The 24916-nt window shown below is 46.3% G+C and overlaps 1 protein-coding gene across 4 annotated transcripts in view; it reads left to right on the top strand.

The window, feature by feature from the left end:
- The first annotated feature begins 12948 nt into the window (after positions 1 to 12948).
- Positions 12949 to 24916, top strand: part of RBBP5 (RB binding protein 5, histone lysine methyltransferase complex subunit) — a 46300-nt gene continuing 34332 nt past the window's right edge. Inside the window, exon 1 of one of the 4 annotated variants that reach the window (XM_066600161.1) lies at positions 12949 to 12970. Coding sequence is in view for 2 of the 4 variants with exons in the window: in XM_066600159.1 (XP_066456256.1) it covers positions 22536 to 22554 (19 nt within the window). In the remaining 2 variants the exon portion in view is untranslated. Of the gene's footprint in view, positions 12971 to 22337; positions 22555 to 22687; positions 22859 to 24916 lie in introns of those variants that run through there. The other 3 variants (XM_066600159.1, XM_066600162.1, XM_066600160.1) reach the window with 3 other exon arrangements.

Here is a 24916-nt window from a genome sequence, read left to right as displayed (position 1 = left end):
GAGCGGCCGGGCCACTTCAAAGCCGCGGAGGTTCTCCTGGCGGAAAGCTCGCGGTTTTTGCTGCAGCCAAACCGCGGGATTTCCGGTGGAAATACGCCCAGTGTGAACCCAGCCTTACTGTATTTGTTTCTAAACAGTTTATTTAAAAACATGACACAAAGTAAAAACTCGATTCTTTTTGTTACATTGTCATCCGCTGTATACGGATCCTAAATAGCCTCTCACATACCTATCCATACATTATTAGGTTGCCTGCGCACAGCAGAGCCAGATTCTGCATGTGGGTTCCTGCAGCGGATCTGGCTGTGACTGCAGCCAGCGACCCTGCCTACCTGTTTGTTCTGTACTGCAGATGACCGCGGACACTCGCCAGTGGTGATGCGCAGTACAGCTTTTTTTTTGAATGTCTGTTTTTCTCACGCCGTCCTAAGTGTTGCTGTATGAGGGCTTGTTTTGTGCGGGACGAGATGTATTTTTCAATGGTACTATTTAATCTACCACATCATGTACTGAAAAACTTTTAAAAAATTCTTGAGGTACTACTTTGATTTTTTTGTTCAAAGATATCTCATTTTTTAAAATTAATTTCTGCCGCCATCTTCTGACAGCCATAACTTTTTAATTATTTTCCATCAAGATAGTTGTGTGGAGGCTCATTTTTTGCGAGACGTCCTGTAGTTTCTATTGGTACCATTTTGGAGTACATATCCACTCCCGGCTTGACTACTGCAACTCGCTATTCATCGGCCTCCCCCGCACTAGACTCGCTCCACTCCAATCCATACTAAATGCGGCAGCTAGGCTCATTTTTCTATCCAGCCGTTATTCAGACGCCTCTGCACTATGCCAGTCGCTGCATTGGCTACCCATCCACTGCAGAACTAAATTTAAACTCCTCAACCTCACCCACAATGCTCTGCATGGCGCTGCGCCAGAATACATCGCCTCCCTCCTGTCAGTACACCACCCAGCCCGCTCACTCCGATCGGCTAACACCCTCAGACTAAACACCCCTGTAATACGAACCTCACATGCTCGCCTCCAGGACTTCACCAGAGCAGCACCCATCCTCTGGAATGCTCTACCCCAAGACATCCGGACAATTCCCGATGCACGAAATTTCAGACATGCCTTAAAAACGCACCTCTTCAGAGAGGCATACCAAATCCCCTGACCTAGTCCCCTGCACCTCCCTATGGTGTCCCACCCCCTTTGCCTTCTAATAATTGATCTACACATGAAATTCCCTATTGCCTGTTTTCCCCATGCCTTGCTCCCCCCCAACCCTGCACCTCCTGTACCTTCCCCAACCCATTTATGTCAAACCGAATGTATCTCACATTGTAATTGTTGTATTGTTTTGCATTTATCCATGCCTGAAAGCGCTGCGGAATAAGTTGGCGCTATACAAATAAAGATTATTATTATTATATCACTTTTTGATTGCTTTTTACTACATTTTTTCTTGAATACGGGGTGACCGAAAAACCGCTATTCTGCCATTTTTTTTTTTCTGATGGCGATCACCCTGTGGGGTAAGTATTACGTTACTTTTATAGATCAAACTTTAACGGACGCAGTGACGCCAAATATGATTTTTTTGTTTTATCATTTAGATTATTTTATTATAAATATAGGAAAAGGGTTTTTTAAAAACTTTTAGTAACCTTTATTTTTTAATAATTAGTAAAAGTTTTTAAAACTTATTTTTACTTTCTTATTTAGTCCCTAGAGGAGACAAGAACTTGCGATGCTTTGAACGCCTCAGCAGTAAGATGTAATGCCATAGGATTATACAGCGATCTGACAGGCATTCTATCAAGCCAGGCTCCGTCTCCCATGACAAATGAACAGCAACCCGCGATCACATTGCGGGGAAGGGGGGTACAGGGCCCCCGAACATCGGTCATGGCATTTAAATGCTGCTATCAGGGTTAACAGCTCTCATGAGCTGCATGGCTTATCAAAGCTGGTACTGCAGGGGCAGGGTCGCCCTGCGATCCCCCTTCAGACATGCCCTGAAGCGGCAGGACGTAACTGTACATCCTGTATCATTAAAGGGTTAATAATAATATCAAAACAGCATATTTGGTCCGATCTGTCGAAATAATACATTTATCCCTCCCAGTGAATGTTGTAAAAAACATTCGCACCACAATTATTCCCAGACTTTCAGATAGCTAACTAATAATAATCTTTATTTCATAGCGCCAACGCATTCTGCAGCGCAGTAACTGTGCATGTCTGGACAGCTTGCATTCTGTGCATGTTCTTCTTCCTCCAATGCGTGTCTTGTATCTTTGACAGGTAGGAAATCATTAAAAGCGGCCAGCAAAGGTAAGACTGCATATATAAACTCAAAGCCCTTCACCAATAGCCCAAATTAGGATTATGGTGGAAAACCAAGTATATGCCTTATAGTCAAGGAGGAGTTTACAGAAAAGCTTCAGGCCAGTCTCACACGCCCACATTTGAATTGTGGATTCCGCGAGCGTATGGTAATACGCAGTTCTGCTCTCAATAGCATGTCGGAATTGCATAATCAACGAGCGGAAGATAGAACGCAGCAAGTTCTATTTTACCATGGATATCCATGACATAGAGCTGATTGTTCTCTGTGTTTGCAGATATACCTTGCATATGATCTGTGGGTATCCGTGACAGCATGGGAAATATAAACAGGAAAACCTAGGCAGGGTTGCGCCAGTCTCACAGATGGAATCCATTGTTGGCCTTCATTAGCGATTCTGCTTACAGCCGTGTGATCCCGGTCTTAGTGTTCTTCTTTTTGGATTTACTCCCTGCACCAGCCCTGGGTGAATATGACCTAATACTTGAAGGCTATGGACACCTTTGTGTGACCATTTTTTTGCAATTTTTTGCAATTGGGTTAACAATAGTGTATATGGCCACAACAACGTTTATCTCCTGCATGCATTTAGACTGAGCGAATCGTTCAGATTCTCGCTAATTGCTGGACTCTAAATGATTTCTTGGCCCGTGTAAAAGGGCCCCAAGCTCTCAGTGCAGCCTATCTCAGATCTCTTATTGAGGGTGGCTTCACACGAGCGTGTGTTTGTGCGTACATATGTGCGCACCCCTGTACACGCAAAAACACGTGTGTATGCAGGTGTGTATTGCCTTTAATAGAGCCGCGGTTGCTGCCGGGGCTCCATTGAAGGCAATGGTCTGCCGGCACCCCGTAAATGTTTTTCTGGGAAGGGCTTTAAATATAAGCCCTTCCCTGAAAAACAAGGCAAAAAATAAAAAACACATACTTACCTTCCTTCTGCTGCCGGGGCATAGCCGCATCCTCTCTGTGCCGGCTCTGCAATGTAGCTCTTTAAGCAGCCGGGGAATTAAAATCCCCGCCTGCTGAAAGAGCTGCTTCTAATTGGCTGAGGTGCTCAGCCACTCACAGGCAGCTCTCGCTAAATGAATGACAGGCGAGAGCTGCAAGTGATTGGCTGAACGCCTCTGCCAATCAGAAGCAGCTCTTTCAGCAGCCGGGGATTTTAACTCTCCGCCTGCTCAAAGAACTGTATTGCAGAGCCGGGGACAGTGCAGAGAGGGCGTGCCTGAGCCCCAGCAGCTGAAGAAAGGTGAGTATGTGTTTTTTTTATTTTTTGCACTAGTTTGCCTTGTTTTTCGGGGAAGGTCTTTAAATATAAGCAATTACGGTATGGCGGCAGCTGAATCCCCTACCGCAGCTGTCATCTGTGAAAGCTGTCAGCTATGGGAATTCTTTATTCCACGCAGGGATGAAGAATTCCTTTGCCGCATCTGTCACAGGTTAGTATATATATATTTTTTTTACACTAAAATTAAGGGGTACCGGGAAACCATCGCCTTCAATGGAGACGCTGAGAGCAGCCGCGGCTCCATTGAAATCAATGCGTTCATTTCCTATGGTGCACACATGTTCTATCTTTACAGGCGCACACCTGTAAAACACAGACATGTGAACACACCATAGGGAATGCATTGGTTATAATGGATGCGTGTTTTTGTGCGCACGTATGCACACGCTCGTGTGAAGCGACTGAGACCTCCGGCCCTTCTATACCGCACAATTATCTTGCAAGCTGCTTTGTAGATCAAAAAACAAAAAACCTCCGCACAAATCTGCAGGGAAGAAAATGAAGTCCCGGACGGGTAAGTAGAAGACCAGCATGGTCCTTGGCTGCGGGTAGGGTCGGATTCTGCTGCAGGCTCCCACATGCGCAGCCCGATCCGCCCGTGGACATGAGGCCACACACACCATAAAGTCATTGTTGGTCTGCTGCTCCATCTGCCTATGTAAACAGGCAGTTATTCATCTATGAACGACTGCCTATTTACTGTGAATAGAGGTGGGTGGCCGTTAAGATCTCCAGCCCACCCCATCTCCGTTCACTGAGCAATGATCACTCCTGTGTATAAGCACAGGAGCAACCATCACAAGGATGGTTGTTGGGCGTTTAACGGCCAACTGTCATCCTGTGTAAAAGGTCTTTAGTCTGTAGTTTCTATATAGAGTTATATGTGGAAGCTGCAGAAGACAAACAGTGCAAAACTTTTAATTAACCGCTTGACGTCCACCATACGGCTATATACGTCCTAACTGCATATGCCCCATATCCACAGTATATGCTGGCGAGCTGATTCCGATCCATACATGGCGGTTATCACATTTTAATAGGATTTTTAGGCCTCTTTCACAAGGGCCACAGCGATATTGCTGCTATGTACACACGATTTTGTAGCGTCAGTGATGCTTTTTTCTTGGAAAAAAATGTAGCATCGTGTCACTGCTGTCCAATTTTTATTTTATAGCAAGAAAGTGAATAGGACTTTCTAATGTTAAAAATCGCATTGCACGAAAATTGCAAGTTTTTGCTATGCGATAAACAAGGAGGCTCCATACTGAAACATGGGTTACAAAATAGAGCAAATCGCGGCTGTATAGAGCATGCCGCGATTTTGTAGTCTCGCAATGTAGCAGCCTACAAAACATTGCTCATGTGAAAGAACCCATTGGAAACCATGTGTTTTGTAGCGATGTCGCATCACTACAAGATCGTGCGATTTTGTAGTCGTGTGAAACCAGCCTGAAAAAGAGAAAGAAAATGTAAAAATTTCAGTTTGCTTCTATTCCAATTGGCTTCTGTTTTTTAAACGGTACAAATGGAGCAATCTGCAGCGCAAACTGTGCCATGAAAAAAATCAAACGCAATGAAAAGCTTTGTTTTTAAAATCCCATTGAAATTATCAATGGTGGAAAAACAGATCCGTTCACTTCTGACTCTGCTCATAGTATGGAACAAAGAGGCGGAATAGACTTGGACAGCCTACAGCCCCATATTAGTCAATGTGACAAGACGCATAGATCACAAGGAAAAACTCATGGCATGCACTATTCTGTGCGATTTCTGATCTACCCATTCAAGTCAATGGGGGTACAACAAAAACAGACAACACTCAGATGCTATTTTTTTTTCTTTTCTTTTGCTGGATTAAAAAAAAAAGAAAATGTACTCACCTCTCCGCCTCCTGAAAGGGCTGTGCTGATTGGCTGAGCTTTCAGCCAATTACAGCCAGCGTGTTACGATCGTGTGGGCAGGCAAAGCACGGAACCCACACAATCGTGACCAAAGGGGACGCACAAAGGTATTACCAGGGTCACACGGGACTCACACCGGTTTCAGGTAACTGACCCTGTTCTACAAGGAGGAATGAGAGTGGCCCTACCTGAGCGGGGACATTGCCCCCATAAGGGCAGCCCAGCGGTCTTCGGATCTGGGCCCTAGCTGATCCTAGGAGCCACGCACCAGAACAGGATGCAGATAGCAGGTCACACAGCAAGCTAACACAAAACTGACAGAATTTAAACGTACAAACGGACATGAACCAAGTCACACTGCAAACTCCACCAGACAAGCATTCATGACTACTCACCTGAGGGGCCATGTAGTGACTGACCAGGGGCTGGGTTTATATGTGAGCACAGATCCAGGGGATTGGCTAGCAGACAGTACCACACCCAGCCAGCTCAATCATTAACCCTGAGAGTGCTGTGCTGCTGGAATCACAATAGTACAACATGTCTCAGCCTTTCACGTAACACAGCGCTTAGCTGTTCATTCATGAATAGCTAAGCGCTGGCTGTAACTGCCTGAGCGCTCAGACAATCAGCACAAGTGCTGGACAGCAATACAGGGGAGTCAGCCGGAGGACACATCTGAGCGGCGGAGAGGTGAGTACATTTTTTTCTTCTTTTTTTTTTATCCAGCTAATGATGATTTTCAGGGAAGGGCTTATATTTCAAGCCCTTCCCCGAAAGTCATACTGCGGGGGTTGCCACAAACCACTGCTTTCAATTGGGGCCGGCAGCAGCGCGGACCTCATTGAAAGCAATGCTGGACTTCTGCCACAGCTGTGGCAGAGGATTCCTTCATCCCTGCAGGGACTGCAGGGATGAAAGAAACTCCTGCCACAGCTTGGACAGCTGTGGCAGAAGTCCGCGGTATTCTCCCTATGTTTTTAATGGGGGTAGCGCTGCTGCCGCTGGTCCTATTGAAAGCGCTGACGATATTACAGCATTTTTCTTGCGCTGCAAGGCGAGTGTTTTCACTTGCTCTCGCGGCGCAAGAGAGAATAAAACTCCAGTGGTTGTGAGCCCTACAGCTCGGCTTGCTAGAAGTAGCTTCTCACCAGTACTGGACACATTAGGTGGATATTTTGAGAGGTAAACAAAGGAACGCTAGGGGGCGCTATTACACACAGTATTTTCCGACATATCACTGTGCTACTGCTGCGAGGAGTGATCGGTTGCCGCTGTCACTTATTGATATATGAAACCTTATTACTCTGCAAGAACATTTCATAAGAAGATGACAAAACAGAGGAACCTTGGTAGCAGCAATCATAAAATCCCATTCTTATAGAAAAGTACATTTGTACACCTAAAAGTTGTGGAGAAACATTTTCCATACGTCTGAGTGCTACAGATGACTGCAAACTTCTACTCCGACTAGGATGTTACCTCTTCACTACCATTACATGGGATCCAAGGAGTAAACTGGGGTCATGGGAAGCCTGGAGGAAGACCTCATAATGGTACATCTATGTAGGTGTCTCAACAATAAGAATGGATAGTGTAACATCTCTGATCCCCATCCCCTGATCAGGCCATAGATGTGTGGGGATCGGTCTGTAAGGAATGCTTGTTCTATATGGGATGTAGCAGATTTGCATGCACAGAATTTACACGCGCAATATGCAGAGGATAGAACCCATTGATATTAATGGGTTTGTTCACATGCGCGTATTTCGATCGCACAATAAAAAAACGCAGCATGCTCTACCTATCTGCGCATTTGCACACTAAAAGCCCCCATAGAAGTCAATGGGTGGTGCGCAAATGTGTGTTCAATACGCTACAAAATGCATGGCATGCTGTGTAGAGATGAGCGAGCGTACTCGGAAAAGCACTACTCGCTCGAGTAATTTGCTTTATCCGAGTATCGCTGTGCTCGTCCCTGAAGATTTGGGTGCCGGCACGGAGCGGGGAGCTGCAGGGGAGAGCGGGGAGGAACGGAGGTAAGATCTTTCTCTCCCTCTCTCCCGCCCGCTCTCCCCTGCTCCCCGCTGCGACTCACCTGTCAGCCGCAGCGGCACCCGAATCTTCAGGGACGAGCACAGCGATACTCGGATAAAGCAAATTACTCGAGCGAGTAGTGCTTTTCCGAGTACGCTCGCTCATCTCTAATGCTGTGTCATTCTGCTAGAAAAACAACACATCTGGTACTCATTAGACTAATAAGTCACATAAATCAGTGTGTTTTTGTTTGCTGTATGCTAATGAACATACATTGCAGGTGCAAAAAGTACAGTAAAATACGCCGTGCGCACATAAAAAAGCAACATTCGTTCCACAAAAAGGCTATACAAATGCAGGCATGAATACTAATACGCTTGTGTGAAGGGGGCCTAAGGGTATGTTCACATGGATGGAGCGCGTAAGCTGCGGATTTTCCAGTATACATCTGTGTGAATATTGACTGCGGAGTCGATTTTTAAATCCGCAGGATGTCAGTGCACGAGTATTTTCACTGTGGATTCTAGTTCTTTACAAATGGGGTGGAATCTGCAGCAACATCTCCATGAAATCCATATGTGATTTTGACGCAAATCCACAACAGAAGTTTTTTTTTTCACAATCCTTGTGGATAAACCCAAATACAAAGGTGGGGATTTGTTCCAGAAAGTTCTGCGACTGCATCCTTCATATGAATGGGCTGGAGAGGTCATGCACCTGCTGGCAGAACAGTCCCATGCAGATTATTGGCCCGGAGTGTCAGCTGAAGTCATTTCTGGAAGAAATCAGTCAGGTGTAAATGTATCTCCTCAAGGCCTCCTTCACGCGAGCGTATGCATTTTTATATTCGCTCAAACGCGCCGTGAATTCGCATAAATGGATGATTTTCCACAATTAAGTCCCGAGCTTCATTAGCGTTTTCTTGTCCACTAACACGGCTGGGTGTGATGTTTTTAGCGAAAAAATACGTTGCATCCTGGGAAACCCTCGCTCGGCATAAATCCTTAGAATAACTTCAAATGCCTAAATACAGGCACTTTAAGCTTTTCGCAGCGCTGGACGCTGCTAAACTGCCTCCCCCTCCCCTTTTTCCAGCTCCCATGGGAGTCTATGGGAGCCGCCGGCGTATATTGCTTGAAAGATACAACTAGAACTATCTTTTTCCCCAGAGTATAATAGCAGGCGCGGATTTTGATTGTGTGTGCTCTATTTTTTTTAAATGGTGCAATGTTTTTATGCATCGCAAATTCGCCCATGTGAATGAATGCATTGGAAACCAATGCCTTAGATGGTCACGTACATCGGCTGTCTTACATACACTTGTATGAATAAAGCCTAAGGGCTGCTTCACACAGGCATATTTGCGCGCGTAAAATGTACACGCGCAATACGCAGAGAATGGAACCCATTCATTTCAATGGGTTTGTTCACAGCATTCTTTTTTTTTTGCGCATCAAAGGTCCCATAGTAGTCAGTGCAGTATACGCAATAGTGCACGCAACATGCAGGGAGATCTGTAATATGCTACAGCATACCACTGGAAAAAGAACACGTCTGGAAATAATTAACCATTTCAAGCGCTGCGTCTTGTCTGATACACGGCAATAAACATGCCCTGCATGCTGAAAATGTACAGTAAAACATGCTAATAAACGCACAAAAAAAGCATTACTCGTTCCGCAAAAACTTGGTGCTGAAGCTTGTGCAAATGCATATATGCTCGTGTGTAGGAGACCTTAGGCCTCTTTCCCACAAGCGTACATCGTCCCGCCGTTTTCACAGTCAGCTGATATACGTTGTGATCTGATGCATTGGATTCCAATGCATCAGATCACATGGCCGTATTCTCGTGATGTAAAAGCGCCCAGCCAGACCAATATAGCGCCGGGTGTTTTTACGTTGGGCCCAAAAAATAGTCCTGGGACTACTTTTTGGGCTGGAATACGTCAGCCGCTGCATGGGCTAGTATGGAAGTCAATGACAGCAGCCAGAAAAAGGGGGGGGGGGAGGGAATTTAGCAGCGTGACTGCTAAACTTTCTCCGGCTAATTGCAATTGGGCGGGGAAGGAGCTAAATTCCCACCCCTTGTCTGCAGCCAGCAATAGGATGGGGTGGAGCTTAGCTCTGCCCCACCCCACCCCCTCCCATTGCAATCAGCTGGAGGGGCGGAGAGAGGAAGTGAGCCAGGGAGGGGGAGGGAAGGGGCGACGGCATGGTAGTCTCGGCATATATGCATCGGGGCCCATGCTGTCTGAACGGACGCACAAACTTTAGATTTGTGCACCCGTTCACAAGCTTTTACTGCTCAGATCGTAGCGTATATCGGCGAACAAAGCCTTAGGCTGTATTTATGTGGACAGAGTTGCTCTCTTAAAATAGTTTCACACGGGTGAGAAAATCACGCATTTTTGCGATGATTTTCGCCTGCTGCGATAGTCATTTAAAAAGCAGATTATGATTGTCAAAGCTTTCTTTCCCACTTGCATTGTTTTCATATGCAGCAATGAAAAAAGACTTCGGCAGCATCCAGGGTGCAAATTGATATCCAAAGTTTTATTCCCCCATCACAGAAAAACAGGCAACGTTTTGGCCATGTTGGCCTTTGTCAAACTTTGGATATCAATTTGCACCCTGGATGCTGCCGAAGTCTTTTTTCATTGCTGCATGTGATTTTGGTGATAAGGATCCATTCACCTGTTTCTTTGGCTACTGCATAATCTATGCCCAGCCCTTGGAGGGATATACAATTTGTGCTGCTGGCGACCTGCTTTCTCTGCGTTGTTTTCATATGATGTTTAGGAGATAAAAATCGTGGTATGTTCTATCTTTCTGCGTTTTGTGATTTATTTAGTTCTTTTTTTAAATCTCACATTGTATCTCTATGGAGCCTGCATTCTATTGCATCGCAACGCTGCAAACACGCAATGCAATTTTACAATAGACAGTCCCATTGACTTTTGTGATAAAAAAAACGCGCGATTTTATCGCAGGTGACAGCGGTGGGAGATTTTTCTCTAAAAAAAAGCAGAGCTGACACTCACAAAACGCACTGAATAAAAAATTTGATTTTACTGCGATTTTCTTGCAGCAAAATCACGATCCCGCGTGTGGAATTGCCCTAAAACCTCTTTCGCACGGGCAGCAAAATCTCACTACAAAACACATGTATGTGAAGCCCGTGGTGTCTGATGGGTTCTTTCACATGAGATGTTTTGTAGCCTGAAAGAACCCATTGGAAACCATGAGCTTCACAATCATGTCTTGAAGTAACGATGATTTTGTAGCCCGTGTGAATGCAGCCTCAAAGATGAGAAAAACACATCACATTGCCATGCATGCGCAAAAAACTTGTGCGATAAAAATGCCCATGTGAACGAGAAAGTCTTTAAAGGGGTTTTCCATTTCGGCCAAGCAGATAGAAACAGTGGCCAGAATGGCAGAAACATTCGACCATGGCTGATCTTTGTTGTTTGAATAACTCCCATAGAAGTCAATGGGAGTTACACAAACGGCATAGCACAGTGAAATATGGAAACTGTGTATCTCGTTTTTGCTGTACTAATTTAGTAACTTCCACTGACTTCTATGGGAGTTATAGAATCAGCGTAGCACTTTGCCATTTGCATCCCTCTGGCCACCCAGAAGTGCTACTACCCTGTTTCCCCGAAAATAAGACGCGTCTTATATTAATTTTTGCTCCCAAATATGCGCTACGTCTTATTTTCAGGGGGTGTCTTATTTCGCCGCGGCAAATCCGTCTGTGGCCGCTAATCCCTCAATTGGCCAACTTTGTGGACGAAATTTCTCAGAAATCTCGTCCACATGGGACAGCAAATCTGTCACGGCAAAGCTAGGAGAAGCTGGTGTTGTGGTGCGGATTCAAGGGCCACAGAAATGGAAAAGCGTGCAGTCAGGTCGCTTCAAAACAAGCGGCTGAGTGCCGTGGGTTTTGAAGCAGCGCTTTCCCGGCGGAAATCTCGCTGTTTATCGCTGTGGCCAAACTGCGAGATTTCCGCTGGAAATATGCTCTGTGAGAACCCAGCCTTAAGAATCACACACAGGTTGCCTGACTTACACACAGAGCCATAAAAAAATAAGGGCTGTAAAGTAACGTACCTGTCTGCAAACAGAAGTTCCTGTACCACTTGTAAGCAGGGATGGTATTGCAGCTTCCGGCCACCAGGGGGAGCTCATCACAGCAGACATGTACAGCAGGAACAGAACGTACAGTATGGACTTTTCCAGCCACCAAGGGGAGCTCACAACAGCACACTCGTACAGCACAGCAGGGACAGGATAACAGCAGTCTGTCTGCAGATCTACCTATACATTTGGAGGTAGGAGACAACGGGGATGGCAGCAGGGGACAGGCCTCTTGACTTGCCTGCACACTTTACTATGCCTTACTATCAGGGGGTGCCTTATATTTGGGACTTCTGCAAATTTCAGTGGGTGCCTTATTTTCAGGGAAACACGGTAACACATCAGACCTTTAAGAAAAATTGAATAAAAGTCCAAGATAGGAATCCCCTTTTCACTTAAAGGGGTTGTCCCGCGCCGAAACGGTTTTTTTTTTTTTTCAATAGCTCCCCCGTTCGGCGCGAGACAAACCCGATGCAGGGGTTTAAAAAAAAACAAACGGATAGTACTTACCCGAATCCCCGCGCTCCGGTGACTTCTTACTTACCTTGCGAAGATGGCCGCCGGGATCTTCACCCTCGGTGGACCGCAGGTCTTCTGTGCGGTCCATTGCCGATTCCAGCCTCCTGATTGGCTGGAATCGGCACACGTGATGGGGCGGAGCTACGAGGAGCAGCTCTCTGGCACGAGCGGCCCCATTCAGAAGGGAGAAGACCGGACTGCGCAAGCGCGTCTAATCGGGCGATTAGACGCTGAAAATTAGACGGCACCATGGAGACGAGGACACTAGCAATGGAACAGGTAAGTGAATAACTTCTGTATGGCTCATATTTAATGCACAATGTACATTACAAAGTGCATTAATATGGCCATACAGAAGTGTATACCCCAACTTTGTTTCGCGGGACAACCCCTTTAAAGGGGTTGTCCGGCCATAAACATTAGGTCTCATTACTTCTGTTTGCCCAATACAATGCACTTTGTAATATACATTGTGCATTGTAAATTAGGCAAACAGAAGTTATTCACTTACCTTTTGGAGTGCCCCCCCCCCCTGTGTTGCTCCTCGGTTGCCATTGGTTCCGACAAGTCTCTTGTCCTCTTCTTGTCGGGCCAGCTCCAGGTGTTCTCTGCACGGGGACGCGCTTCTTCTACTCCGCACATGTGCAGTAGATCTTCTTCTGCTGGCTGCTTCAGGAAGCTCTGGTCTGCCTGCAGGGGACGCGCGGCCGCGGGATCTTCAGCTGACAGGTAAGGGGAGTGGAGGAGGGGGAGTGGAGTGGAGTCTCTCACGGGGGAGGGGTGCTGCGAGCTGTCAGTAGTCAGGGGTGGGGGTGGGGAGGTGTAGGGGTGACAGACCTGTCAGTCAGTAGTCCCGGGATGGGGGTGAGGGGGAAGGTGGGGGAGCTGCTGGTCGGAGCTGTCAGCCAGTGGGGGGGGGAGGATGCTGCTGGTCGGAGCTGTCAGCTGTTGGCTTGCGGGGGGGGGGGGGGGGGCTCTGCTGGTCGGAGCTGTCAGCTGGTGGCTTGCGGGGGAGGGGGGGCACTGGAGGGGGACACTGTGGGGTGCATGTGTGGAGGGGGCTGTGTGTGTGTCAGTCATGCTTGGTGCTACTTTCACTTTCAATAGCTGAGGATCGCGATTCTCTGCTATTGAAAGTGCTGCTACAGATCACGATCCTGCTAGAGCTGTGACAGCTGTTAGCAGGAGATTCCTTCATCTCCTCAGCATGTCCCCTCATCACTGGACACTGTGACAGTATCCAGTGATGAGGGGACATGCCAGGGAGATGAAGGAATCTCCTGTTACAGTTGTCACCAGCAGGAGCAGGAGATCGCACTGCTCTCCCTGCCCTCTCATTGCTCTGAATGGGGCCGGACGGCTGCCGGCTCCATTCAAAGCAGTGAAGCGTGCGTCTGCATTATGACGCCGGTCCTCCAGTCATGTGACCGGTGTCATCGGGAGAGCGCACGCTGAGGAGAGAGAGGCAGCAGTGCATCATGGGAACTACCCAGCGGCGCCATCTTTGAAGAATTCTTCAGGCAAACTATATAAAGGGAAGAAAAGGAATGAAAAGGTAAGCAGAATATCGATTTTTATGGGAAAGGCTGTTGTGTGTGATGCTTCTACTCCACAGGGCATTAATGGGGGGGGAAAAAATCAGTTTGGGCGGCGGACAACCCCTTTAAGTCAAGTCAATTGTCAAGTCTTTCCTCCAAAAGAGTAGGGCTCTAAAGGAGAACTCAGAATCTCAAAGAAGATGGATGCAGACGTGAGAAAGGACCCTCAAAACATAGCATAATGTTATAAATGGAAGAACTTCTGATAAAAGCCACTAGATTTTCTGGACTGAATTTATTATCTACTAAATATAAAGGTGGCTTTACACGGGGCGAATATCACCTGCATAATCGCTGGAAACAGTGAATTCGGGGGATGGTCGCCCCGTTTACAAGCGGCCACCTACAGGGCACTGAGCGACTAATCACTCTTTTTAGCTCACCTTAAAATCAAGCTTGTGTGACCAGGAGCGGCCGACTCTGTGACGCCTGCCTGCTCACTGTGAATGGAGGTTGGCGCTCCTCCTCCGCTCACAGAACAACTGTGTAAAAGCACAGGTTTTACAAACGTTGCCACAACAGCAGTTTGGCACTTATGCACCCGACAGTATTCCCATATAAAGGCACCTTAAGGCCGTTTTCACACGGCCGAGAAAATCGTGTAAGATTTATACGTTGCGAACCGCATAAATCTTGCACAAATATGAACCCCGGTCTTTTGAAGGGGGTCATACACATTAGAAGTTTTTTTCCCTATTTTATGGGCGTGCCCTCGTATCGCATCGCCCATTGTTTTCAATGGGGCCGGCAGCAGCACCACATACTATATGCACGCGCTGCGATGCAAGGGTTCCCCATAGAAAAGGATCGCCACATCCTGCAGTTAGCCTAAGGGCTTTTACCCACTAGTGTTTTTTTAACGCTGTGATATCGCTGCGTTTTTTTAGTGTAAATGTCAATGGGACTTTCTAATGTTAAAATCACATCGCACTAAAATCGCAGAAACGCAAATTTGCGATTTTTGTGCGATGCGATTTTAACATTAGAAAGTCCCATTGACATTTGCAGTAAAAAAAAATATTGCAGCATTAAAAAAACGTTAGTGGGTAAAAGCCCTTACAAGGGTAGTTCAACAGATGACCTGTCCTCTCTATAGTCCATCAGTAGTTGATTGGAGGAGCTGCATCCATCAGCTTATGTGCTGCAGCCAATCACTGGTTACAGAAGTTCAATGCCCTGGCCAGTGATTGGCTGCAGCAGTCACATGTTCTGGTCAGCAGCAACGCGGAAGGACAAAGTGGTTGTGAAGAAATTTTAATTCCTGGGAAAACCCCTCTAAGACTGGGTTCACACGGGGCCTAAGCAGCAAAAATCTCGTCCACACGCTGTAGAGAAGCCGTTGCGGCCAAGCTGCACGGAATTCAAACTCGCGGCATGTCAATTGTAACGCCGTTTCCGCTGCAGCCGTCTCTCCTCTCTATGGGGACAGACGGCTGCAGCAGAATACAGGCGGCGAAGTCACTTCAAAACCTGCACAAAACAGCGCAGGATTTGAAGCTGCCTTTCCGTTGCGGAAAACTTTGCAGAATTTCCGTGCGGTCCAGCTGCAGTCATTCCGCAGGATTTACGCCCTGTGTGACTGCAGCCTTAGGGTGCCTTTACACTTACGATCTCGATATTGCTGCTCTTTTAACGTAAATGTGAATAGGACTTTCTACTGTTAAAAAAGCATCACACAAAAATCGCAAAGCACAAACTTGCGATTTTTGTGCAATGTGGTTTTAATATCAGAAAGTCCTATTGAAATTTGTGTAAAGAAAATGCAGCAATCGCAAGTGTAAAGGCACCCTTAGGAGGGTTTCACATGGGCGATAAAATTGCGCGATTTTTGCACATTGCAAGAGTAAGTAAAAGCGCAGAATTATGAAACCAAAGATTTTCAGTGGTTTCCTTCACATCTATCTATATATATAAAATTGAATGTATGTCTGTCTGCGTGCGTGCGTGCGTGCGTGTGTGCGTGCGTGCGTGTTTGTCCTTTATGCGCTACTACACCATTCATCCGATCGCCATGAAACTTTGGGAAGTTGTTGAGTACACTCCTGGGAAGATTATAGGCATAGTACAAATATCCTACGATAAATGGCGCGCGAGCTTCGTCGAAAGTTACGCCCCCCCCCCACGTAGATCGAATAAGTAAGCCACCTGCTATTGTGATGTCATCACTGATGTCATCAACATCGGACGCCCTTGAACATGCCCCAACATGTTCTATAAAGCTGCATTGTGATGTCATTAAGGCTCTATTATGACACGTACAGCTTGGAACCACTAGAGCACGCCAGCCAATTACCATTGGAGTTGGAAGTGGGTAAACAAGTACTAGGATATCTTCCTAAGAAGCCACAGCAGCTGGATAAATTGTATGTTCCACCCAACGGCTATTTTATTCAGCCCGCAAGGGGGAAGCAGCGGCCTACAAAATCTAATTCTCTCATTTCCTGATGTCATAGATAGATAGATAGATAGATAGACTGTATGCAATAACCCTGATAGATAGATAGATAGATAGATAGATAGATAGATAGATAGATAGATAGATAGATAGATAGATAGATAGATAGATAGACTGTATGCAATGACACGTACAGCTTGAAACCATAAATACTAGAGCACGCCAGCCATTTACAGTCAGTCTCCATTGAAGTTGGAAGTGGGCAAACATGTACTAGGCCAGTGATGGCGAACCTTTTAGGGACCGAGTGCCCAAACTACAACCCAAAACCCACTTATGTATCGCAAAGTGCCAACACGTCAGGGGGCGGGGCTTATCACAACGTATGATTTTACCCCCGTCGTTCTAAAAAGGACAAGGCTGTTTCAGAATAGACCGGGTGCAGATTCTGACTGCTTTTTGGACGCGGAAATACTGCAGAATGTGCTCAGCGGAGATTTCTGTGGAAAATTCTGCAGCATTTCCGCATCTAAAAAGCAGTCAAAATCTGCACCCGGTCTATTCTGAAAGAGCCCTGCCCATTTCTGCCACATGTACACATACCCCAGCGGTAATAGTGACACCTTCACCCCAGCGATAATAGTGACATCCCACAGCAGTAATAATAGTGACACTCCCCCCATTAGTAATAAGAGTGACATACCCCAGCGGTAAACCTCAGTGGTCGCTGCTGCCGTCATCTAGATATATAAAAACGTAGTATGTATGTATGTCTGTCTTCGCAGCAACGCGCGAACATGCCCCAACATGTTCTCATAAGCTGCATTGTGATGTCATTAAGGCTGTATTATGACACGTACAGCTTGGAACCACTAGAGCACGCCAGCCAATTACCATTGGAGTTGGAAGTGGGTAAACAAGTACTAGGATATCTTCCTAAGAAGCCACAGCAGCCGGATAAATTGTATGTTCCACCCAACGGCTATTTTATTCAGCCCGCAAGGGGGAAGCAGCGGCCTACAAAATCTAATTCTCTCATTTCCTGATGTCATAGATAGATAGATAGATAGATAGATAGATAGATAGACTGTATGCAATAACCCAGATAGATAGATAGATAGACTGTATGCAATAACCCAGATAGATAGATAGATAGATAGATAGATAGATAGACTGTATGCAATAACCCTGATAGATAGATAGATAGATAGATAGATAGATAGATAGATAGACTGTATGCAATAACCCTGATAGATAGATAGATAGATAGATAGATAGATAGATAGATAGATAGATAGATAGATAGATAGATAGATAGATAGATAGATAGATAGATAGATAGACTGTATGCAATAACCTAGATAGATAGATAGATAGATAGATAGATAGATAGATAGACTGTATGCAATAACCCAGATAGATAGATAGATAGATAGACTGTATGCAATGACACGTACAGCTTGAAACCATAAATACTAGAGCACGCCAGCCATTTACAGTCAGTCTCCATTGGAGTTGGAAGTGGGCAAACATGTACTAGGCTATCTTCCCAAGAAGCCACAGCAGCCGGATAAATTGTATGTTCCACCCAACGGCTATTTTATTCAGCCCGCAAGGGGGAAGCAGCGGCCTACAAAATCTCATTCAGGTAGGTAGGTTCAGTTCTTGGAGGTTGGGGAATGCTTATGGGCAAGGCCTTATGTCTCATCCCAACTTAATTCTCTCACTTCCCAATGTCATAGAAACTTAAAATTTGGCACGAGCATTGATTATGTCATAAATAGGAAAAGTTAATGGGTCCCAACTCGATTATTCAATTCAAAGCGCCAAAGAATTAGCGTTCAAATTTTACGTACGGAATCTAATTCTCTCATTTCCTGATGTCATAGATAGATAGATAGATAGACTGTATGCAATAACCCTGATAGATAGATAGATAGATAGATAGATAGATAGATAGATAGATAGATAGACTGTATGCAATGACACGTACAGCTTGAAACCATAAATACTAGAGCACGCCAGCCATTTACAGTCAGTCTCCATTGGAGTTGGAAGTGGGCAAACATGTACTAGGCTATCTTCCCAAGAAGCCACAGCAGCCGGATAAATTGGATGTTCCACACAACGGCTATTTTATTCAGCCTGCAAGGGGGAAGCAGCGGCCTACAAAACCTCAGTGGTCGCTGCTGCCGTCATCTAGATATATAAAAACGAATGTATGTATGTATGTCTGTCTTCGCAGCAACGCGCGACGGGTACGCTAGTTTGCAATATTTTCACTCATGCGATGTTGAGAGAAAACGAAATCACGGCGTGTTCTATCTTTCTGCGTTTTGCTTCTCTCCCATGTTTTCCTATTGAGCCTCCTTTTTATCGCATCACAAAGCACGAGCTTGCGATTTTCGTGCAATGCGTTTTTAACATTAGAAAGTCCTATTGGCTTTCACGCAAAAAAATTGTGCGAAAAAAACGTGAGAAATTATCGCAAGTGGTAGCGATGTTTTTGTGAGCAAAAGCAGAGCAGATGTGCAAAAATTGTTGGAAAAACATCACGATGTTGCTGCGATATTCTCCCAGTGATATCGCAATCGCCCATGTGAAACTAGCCTTGGGGTGCACATGAGCCAGGTTTTGAGGAGTCTGGGGATGTAGTTTTTACACTCTTCCGCTCTCTGTTCCTGCCCTGTCACCCGTGGAAGTCTACGCTGGCTGACTTATCTCTGCGCGCTCTTATAGAGTATAGTGCGTGTGTGCACAGTGACTTTGGTGATGAATTCCACGGGGGCAGCTTTAGGCCATGTTCAAATGAGGCGGACTCTCCACACTGAACATCTCTAGCATGTACAATGGTAGCACTGTGAATGAAATTTTCAGAATCTCATCCGCACGCTGTGGAGAAAATCCATACGGAAATTGGCATGTGGGTGAAATGTAGATCTACAGTATGTCAATTAGCTGCAGTGGATTTGCCCTGCAGATTCTACCTCTTCCAATGCGGGGGGTGTGGTGGGGATTTCGCACCAAATGGTGAAGATTTTGGCTAACTTCACATGGGCGAGCACAATATCAGGCCGTGAAACTCGGGCTAATATCACGCTCGGGAACGTGCGATTTCCCCATGGATGTGAGATGTTTTTGTGTCAAACATGCCTCGCATCACTTCAGGGAAGTAGCGGTCCTCCAGCACGGCGGACGCGGAGGATCTGCAAGTGTTTTCAGAGGGAAACCTCGCACACTGTGCAATGCTTTTGCCAGCCTCATTGAAAACAATGGGCACGGTGTTCCAAGGGAACGCCCAAAGCTAGGACGTGCCGCAAAGCGGGAAAAAATCACTTATGTCTGTCTCCATTTAGAGAATGAGTTTCATATTCGTGCGAGATTTGTGTGACTCACAATGCACAAACCTTGTGTGATTTTTCTCGGCTGCCTCCGTGTGGATTCTGCTGGAGGTTGTGCATTGCCGTGCACCAAGGACGATGAACCGGCTACTCCGCTTTTGTATTAGTGATTGAAAGTCATCAATGTTGCAAGTGAAAAGTCCCGCAGCACACATTTATAATGCAAGTCATATGCAGAGGTTCCAGCAAAGGGAAATGCAAAGCCACCTGTGGGACCACGGATCTCCAGTCCCAAACGAATCCAGCAGTCAGCAATGAAGTAGCAGCATCAATGGTGTAGTAAAATAGAAAAAAGATGTATTGCTCCATAAAAATGGCGACGTTTCGACTAGGTGAGTCTTTATCATTGATACTGCTACTTCATTGCTGACAGTGATTGGAAGTCAAACATGAAGACAAAGTAACATATCCAGCCACCTGCTGGCCTACTTTCTAGATATATAGGTCACACATAGAAAAGTGGACAGCTCTCCCAAAATCAGACACAAGACAGAGAATACAGGCACTCACCTGGTGTGGTGGGTTGCCACAGGTAAAACAGGGCGCACCACAACACCCAGCAGCCTGGTAAGCCTTGATTAAACAGCTCAACGAATTGAGGTAAATCCCAGTTGAGCACAGATGTCCATAATGGATATCAGCAGTCACAGACGTCCAATCCAGGGGTCCGGGGTCAACAGGTATCAGGGAAAGACGAGGTAAAGCGGGCAGTGTTCAGGACTATCATAGATGGACATACGTAAAGTAATACAACATAGGGTTAGTGGGTCACTTACTTCAGGGAGGTACATGAGGCCGAATCAGACCTCCATCAACCCCCTATGATCCGGAAGAGCAGATGTGCCAAGTACAAGTGGTCCGGGGGATGCAGGAGCACACAATGCGGATGACGTTTTCCAAGTTTAATTGGAGTCAATCAATAAAATAATATCAATTCTGCAACATGTTTCAGGGGCTACAGAGTAACAACCCCCTTTTTCAAACAGTAACAAATATACCCAAAGTAGTGGTATATATCATAAATAGGTGATATACCGGCGTTGTGCGGCAATTTTATGACTAGCAGTCCTGGAATATACAGAGTGGGCCACAACGAGCCTCGCACCGCACTGGAAGCCGTCCAAAAGAAAATCTGTGTTGCCGATAGCAACCGATCACAGCGCAGCTTTCATTTTACCAAAGCAGTATAAGAAATGAAAGCTGAGCTGTGATTGGTTGCTAGGTGAGTTTTAGATTTTTATTCGTTGCCTGGTGCTGAAGAACGCTCATGCAAAATATCAAATCGGCCCAGAACTGTGGATTTGTATACGACACAAACAAACAGATTTAGAGTTTTATGTATGTATAAGATAGGTACATTACAATCATTACCTTTATTGGTCAACGGTCAAAAAATGGCAGGAAGGACAATGTGGCAGAACACAAAGTGACGTGCCACTGTGACAGGCCTGCATCCTTCAGGGCATAAATTACACCAGCGCTGCATCGGCTGGCAGGATGTAGGCAGTCACGTTGGGCGCCGGCATGCTGGCACCCAGAGAGATCCCCCCCGTTCCTCCCCCCCTCCACGCCAGCACCCGAATCTTTTGAGACGAGCGGGCAGGTACTCGCATAAGGCACTACTCGTTCGAGTAGTTTGCCTTAGCAAGTACGCTCGCTCATCTCTAGTAATGACTAATGTATGTGTTTAGTATACATACCACTGCTTTGGGTACATGTGTTACTGCTTGAGAAGGGGGGCTTTTACTCTGTGGCCCCTGAGATCTGTGGCAGAAGTCTGGGTGGTCTCACATCTGCGCAATGCCAGAAGAAATAGCGCTGCATGCAGCTGAGCGGGTACCACACGGACCCCATTATAGTCAATGGGGTCCGTTCAGTGCTGTCTAGTCCCATCATAAGACAGAGCTGGTCAGCCAGGGGATTCCCCTTTCCTGCTCCATTTGGGGAGCCCCCACCCCAGATAGTGACAGCATCCTCACATTTTATTACTGCTTGGCTTTAATAAACCTTGGAAAAAGTCATCCGCATTGTGTGTTCCTGCATCCCCCGGACCACTTGTACTTGGCACATCTGCTCTTCCGGATCACAGGGGGTGATGGAGGTCTGATTCGGCCTCATGTACCTCCCTGAAGTTAAGGTGGTTTTACATCTGCAGCAGGGATTTAGCTTTCCTGCAGCATTCGGGAAGCAGAAAAAAGGAATCCTCGCGGACGACCGCTTCCGTCCAACGACGGCGCTGGGCGAACCCTATTGACCCGCTATCTGGCACAGCTTTTGGATGGAAGACAATGCAGCCCATGCAGTGCTTATCTTACGTGTTTTCAGCCGGATCTGCAACAGAACCTCCGAGTCCAGAGGCAGAACCGGCTTAGTGACCCATTCCCTATGTTGCATTACTTTCTGTCCCCCTCCAGGATGGTCCTGACTACTGTCTGCTTTTCTTATCTTTCCCTGATAACTACTTTCTGGAGGTCTGATTGTACATAACGTCTTAAAGGGAACCTATCAGTCACTTATTAAACCACGGGCCTGGGTTCCAAACTCCTTCCCCATCCTGTCCTCGGTTTAATAAAGGTGAAATTACTGACAGGCTCCTTTAAGTACATAACAATGCTGAAGAACGTGTAACACACGTGGAACCTTTCAGCCAGTGCTACTGTTGTGCTGGGGACAATAATACGCGCTGTACAGGCTGAAGGCCCCGGGCTGACTGCGCTGCTGCCTGTTTTCGGATCTGTAGCTGCCCTGCGTTTGCCATATTGAATTGCTAACGTTTGGGGGCTGTTTACAGCAGCCTCTTATCCTCCGGGACTGACGCTGCCGGCCGGAGCCGCAGGAGGCTTCCGCCCCGTTCCAGGGGCGGTGGGGAAGCTACGAGGCGTTAGGTGACAACCGGAACCATGAATTTGGAGTTGCTAGGTGAGCGCAACAATGGGGGAGGAAAGGAGCGGGATGTATGAAGGCTGGCAGGATGGAGGCCCCGTCGTGGGAGATGGAGATGGCAGCGGGGTGCAGAGAGACTATCGGGCTGTGCTGTACTGATCCGCGCCTTGTACTACCAGTGCTGGCCGCACAGCCACTGCTCTACGGCTGAGGCTCAGGGTGGACATGCTGGGCTGCAGAAATAACGTTACCCCTAACCGAGTATGTGAGGCTACAATGTCATCCGGTTCAGCCTGTTACCCCCGGCGCTGGGCCCGAGGAGGGGGAGATCCTCAGTGAGGTAGGGGCCAATTTTCCTCATTTAAAGGAAAAAAATCCCTTCCTGACTCCAATCTGGCAATCAGAATAACCCGACCCTTCTGAAGTAATAATAACTATAACATGTAATATTATTACACTCAAGAAAGGCGTCCAGCCTCTCTTATACTCTTCTGGTGAGTTCGCCATCACCACGTCCTCAGGCAGAGAACTCCATAGACTTACTGCTCTTACAGTAAAGAACCTCCTATGTCAGTGTAGAAACCTTATTTCCTCTAGACGCAAAGTGCGCCCCTTTGTTAGTCACAATCCTGTTTATAAATAGATGATGGGAGAGATCTCTGTACTGACAGCTGATATATCTATACATAGTTATTAGAGTGCCCCCTCGTTACAGTCACGGTCCTGGGTATAAATAGATGATGGGAGAGATCTCTGTACTTCCCTGATATATCTATACATAGTTATTATAGCGCCCCCTTGTTACAGTCCTGGGTATAAATAGATGATGGGAGAGATTTCTGTACTGACCCCTGATATATCTATACATAGTTATTATAGCGCCCCCTGGTTACAGTCCTGGGTATAAATAGATCATGGGAGAAATCTTTGTATCTATACATAGTAATTATAGCGCCCCCTTGTTCCAGTCCTGGCATAAACACATGATGGGAGAGACCTCTCAATTGACCCCTTATATATTATACATAGTTATTAGGTCTCCCTTCAGCTATCTTGGCACGTTGTAGCGGTATGCCGTATCAGTCTTAGAAGATGGAGATACTCCTGTAACTTCAAATACATTTACGGGATGTATTTGTGATTCTGGATGTACAGTTTTCAAATGCGTAGTTTCTCTACACTTGTAGTAACATGCCTCCCCTAGAAGTTGTTGGATGGATGAAACGTTCTCTGTGATTGTGATGTTGATATAAGTAACTTATTACAGTATCAGAGCAAAAGCATCATTTATTGTGGAGAAACGACCTCTTGTAGGAGGGGTATTACTACAGCATGTGTCCATATTGCCATTTAGCATGTTCCACGTAAGGTTTTTAATAAAGAATCGGTCAAAAAACAGTGCCAAACAGGAAAACCACAACAAAAAGAAGTTCTTGCTGTTTGACATGGTTTCTTGGCTGTTTCTTTATTAAAAACCTTATGCGGACACATGCTGTAGTATTACCATAGGGAGGCAATGTGTGGGTGCTTCACCAATGTGCCTGTGGGTCATAAACACACACGGGGGGGGGGGGGGGGGGGGTGTTACACTCATTGTCAAACCCCATCCCAACACTACAAGGTAGTGTATATAAATATAGTACCCTGCTGCACTGCCTCTAGCTTGGATACAGGATGTGATACAGGGGCATGGAGGCTCTAGTACCCTATTGTACCCCCACTAGCTTGGATACAAGATGTGATACAGGCAGGCATGGAGGCTCTAGTACCTTATTGTACCGCCTCTAGCTTGCATACAGGGTGTGATACAGGGGCATGGAGGCTCTAGTACCCTGTTGTACCGCCTCGAGCTTTGATACAAGGTGTGATACATGCGGGCATGAAGGCTCTAGTACCTTATTGTACCGCCTCTAGCTTGGATACAAGATGTGATACAGGTGGGCATGGAGGCTCTAGTACTCTGTTGTACTGCCTCTAGCTTGGATACAAGATGTGATACGGGCGGGCATGGAGGCTCTAGTACCCTGTTGTACTGCCTCTAGCTTGCATACAGGGTGTGATACAGGGGCATGGAGGCTCTAGTACCCTGTTGTACCGCCTCGAGCTTTGATACAAGGTGTGATACATGCGGGCATGAAGGCTCTAGTACCTTATTGTACCGCCTCTAGCTTGGATACAAGATGTGATACGGGTGGGCATGGAGGCTCTAGTACCCCGTTGTACTGGCTCTTGCTTGGATACAAGATGTGATACAGGGGGCATGGAGGCTCTAGTACCCTGTAGAACCACCCTTTAGCTACGATACAAGATGTGGTTTTTAATTTTTTACATACATCAGTACGACATATGAATAAGGGCCTGTTTACATCAGAGTTGGGAGGTTTCTGTGAAAAAACGC

Source organism: Eleutherodactylus coqui, chromosome 4 (genome assembly GCF_035609145.1).
Source record: "Eleutherodactylus coqui strain aEleCoq1 chromosome 4, aEleCoq1.hap1, whole genome shotgun sequence".
In the NCBI taxonomy this organism is placed as follows: Eukaryota; Metazoa; Chordata; class Amphibia; order Anura; family Eleutherodactylidae; genus Eleutherodactylus; species Eleutherodactylus coqui.
The sequence above is the reverse complement of the archived record's forward strand: the minus strand, read 5'-3'. Positions and strand labels throughout refer to the sequence as shown.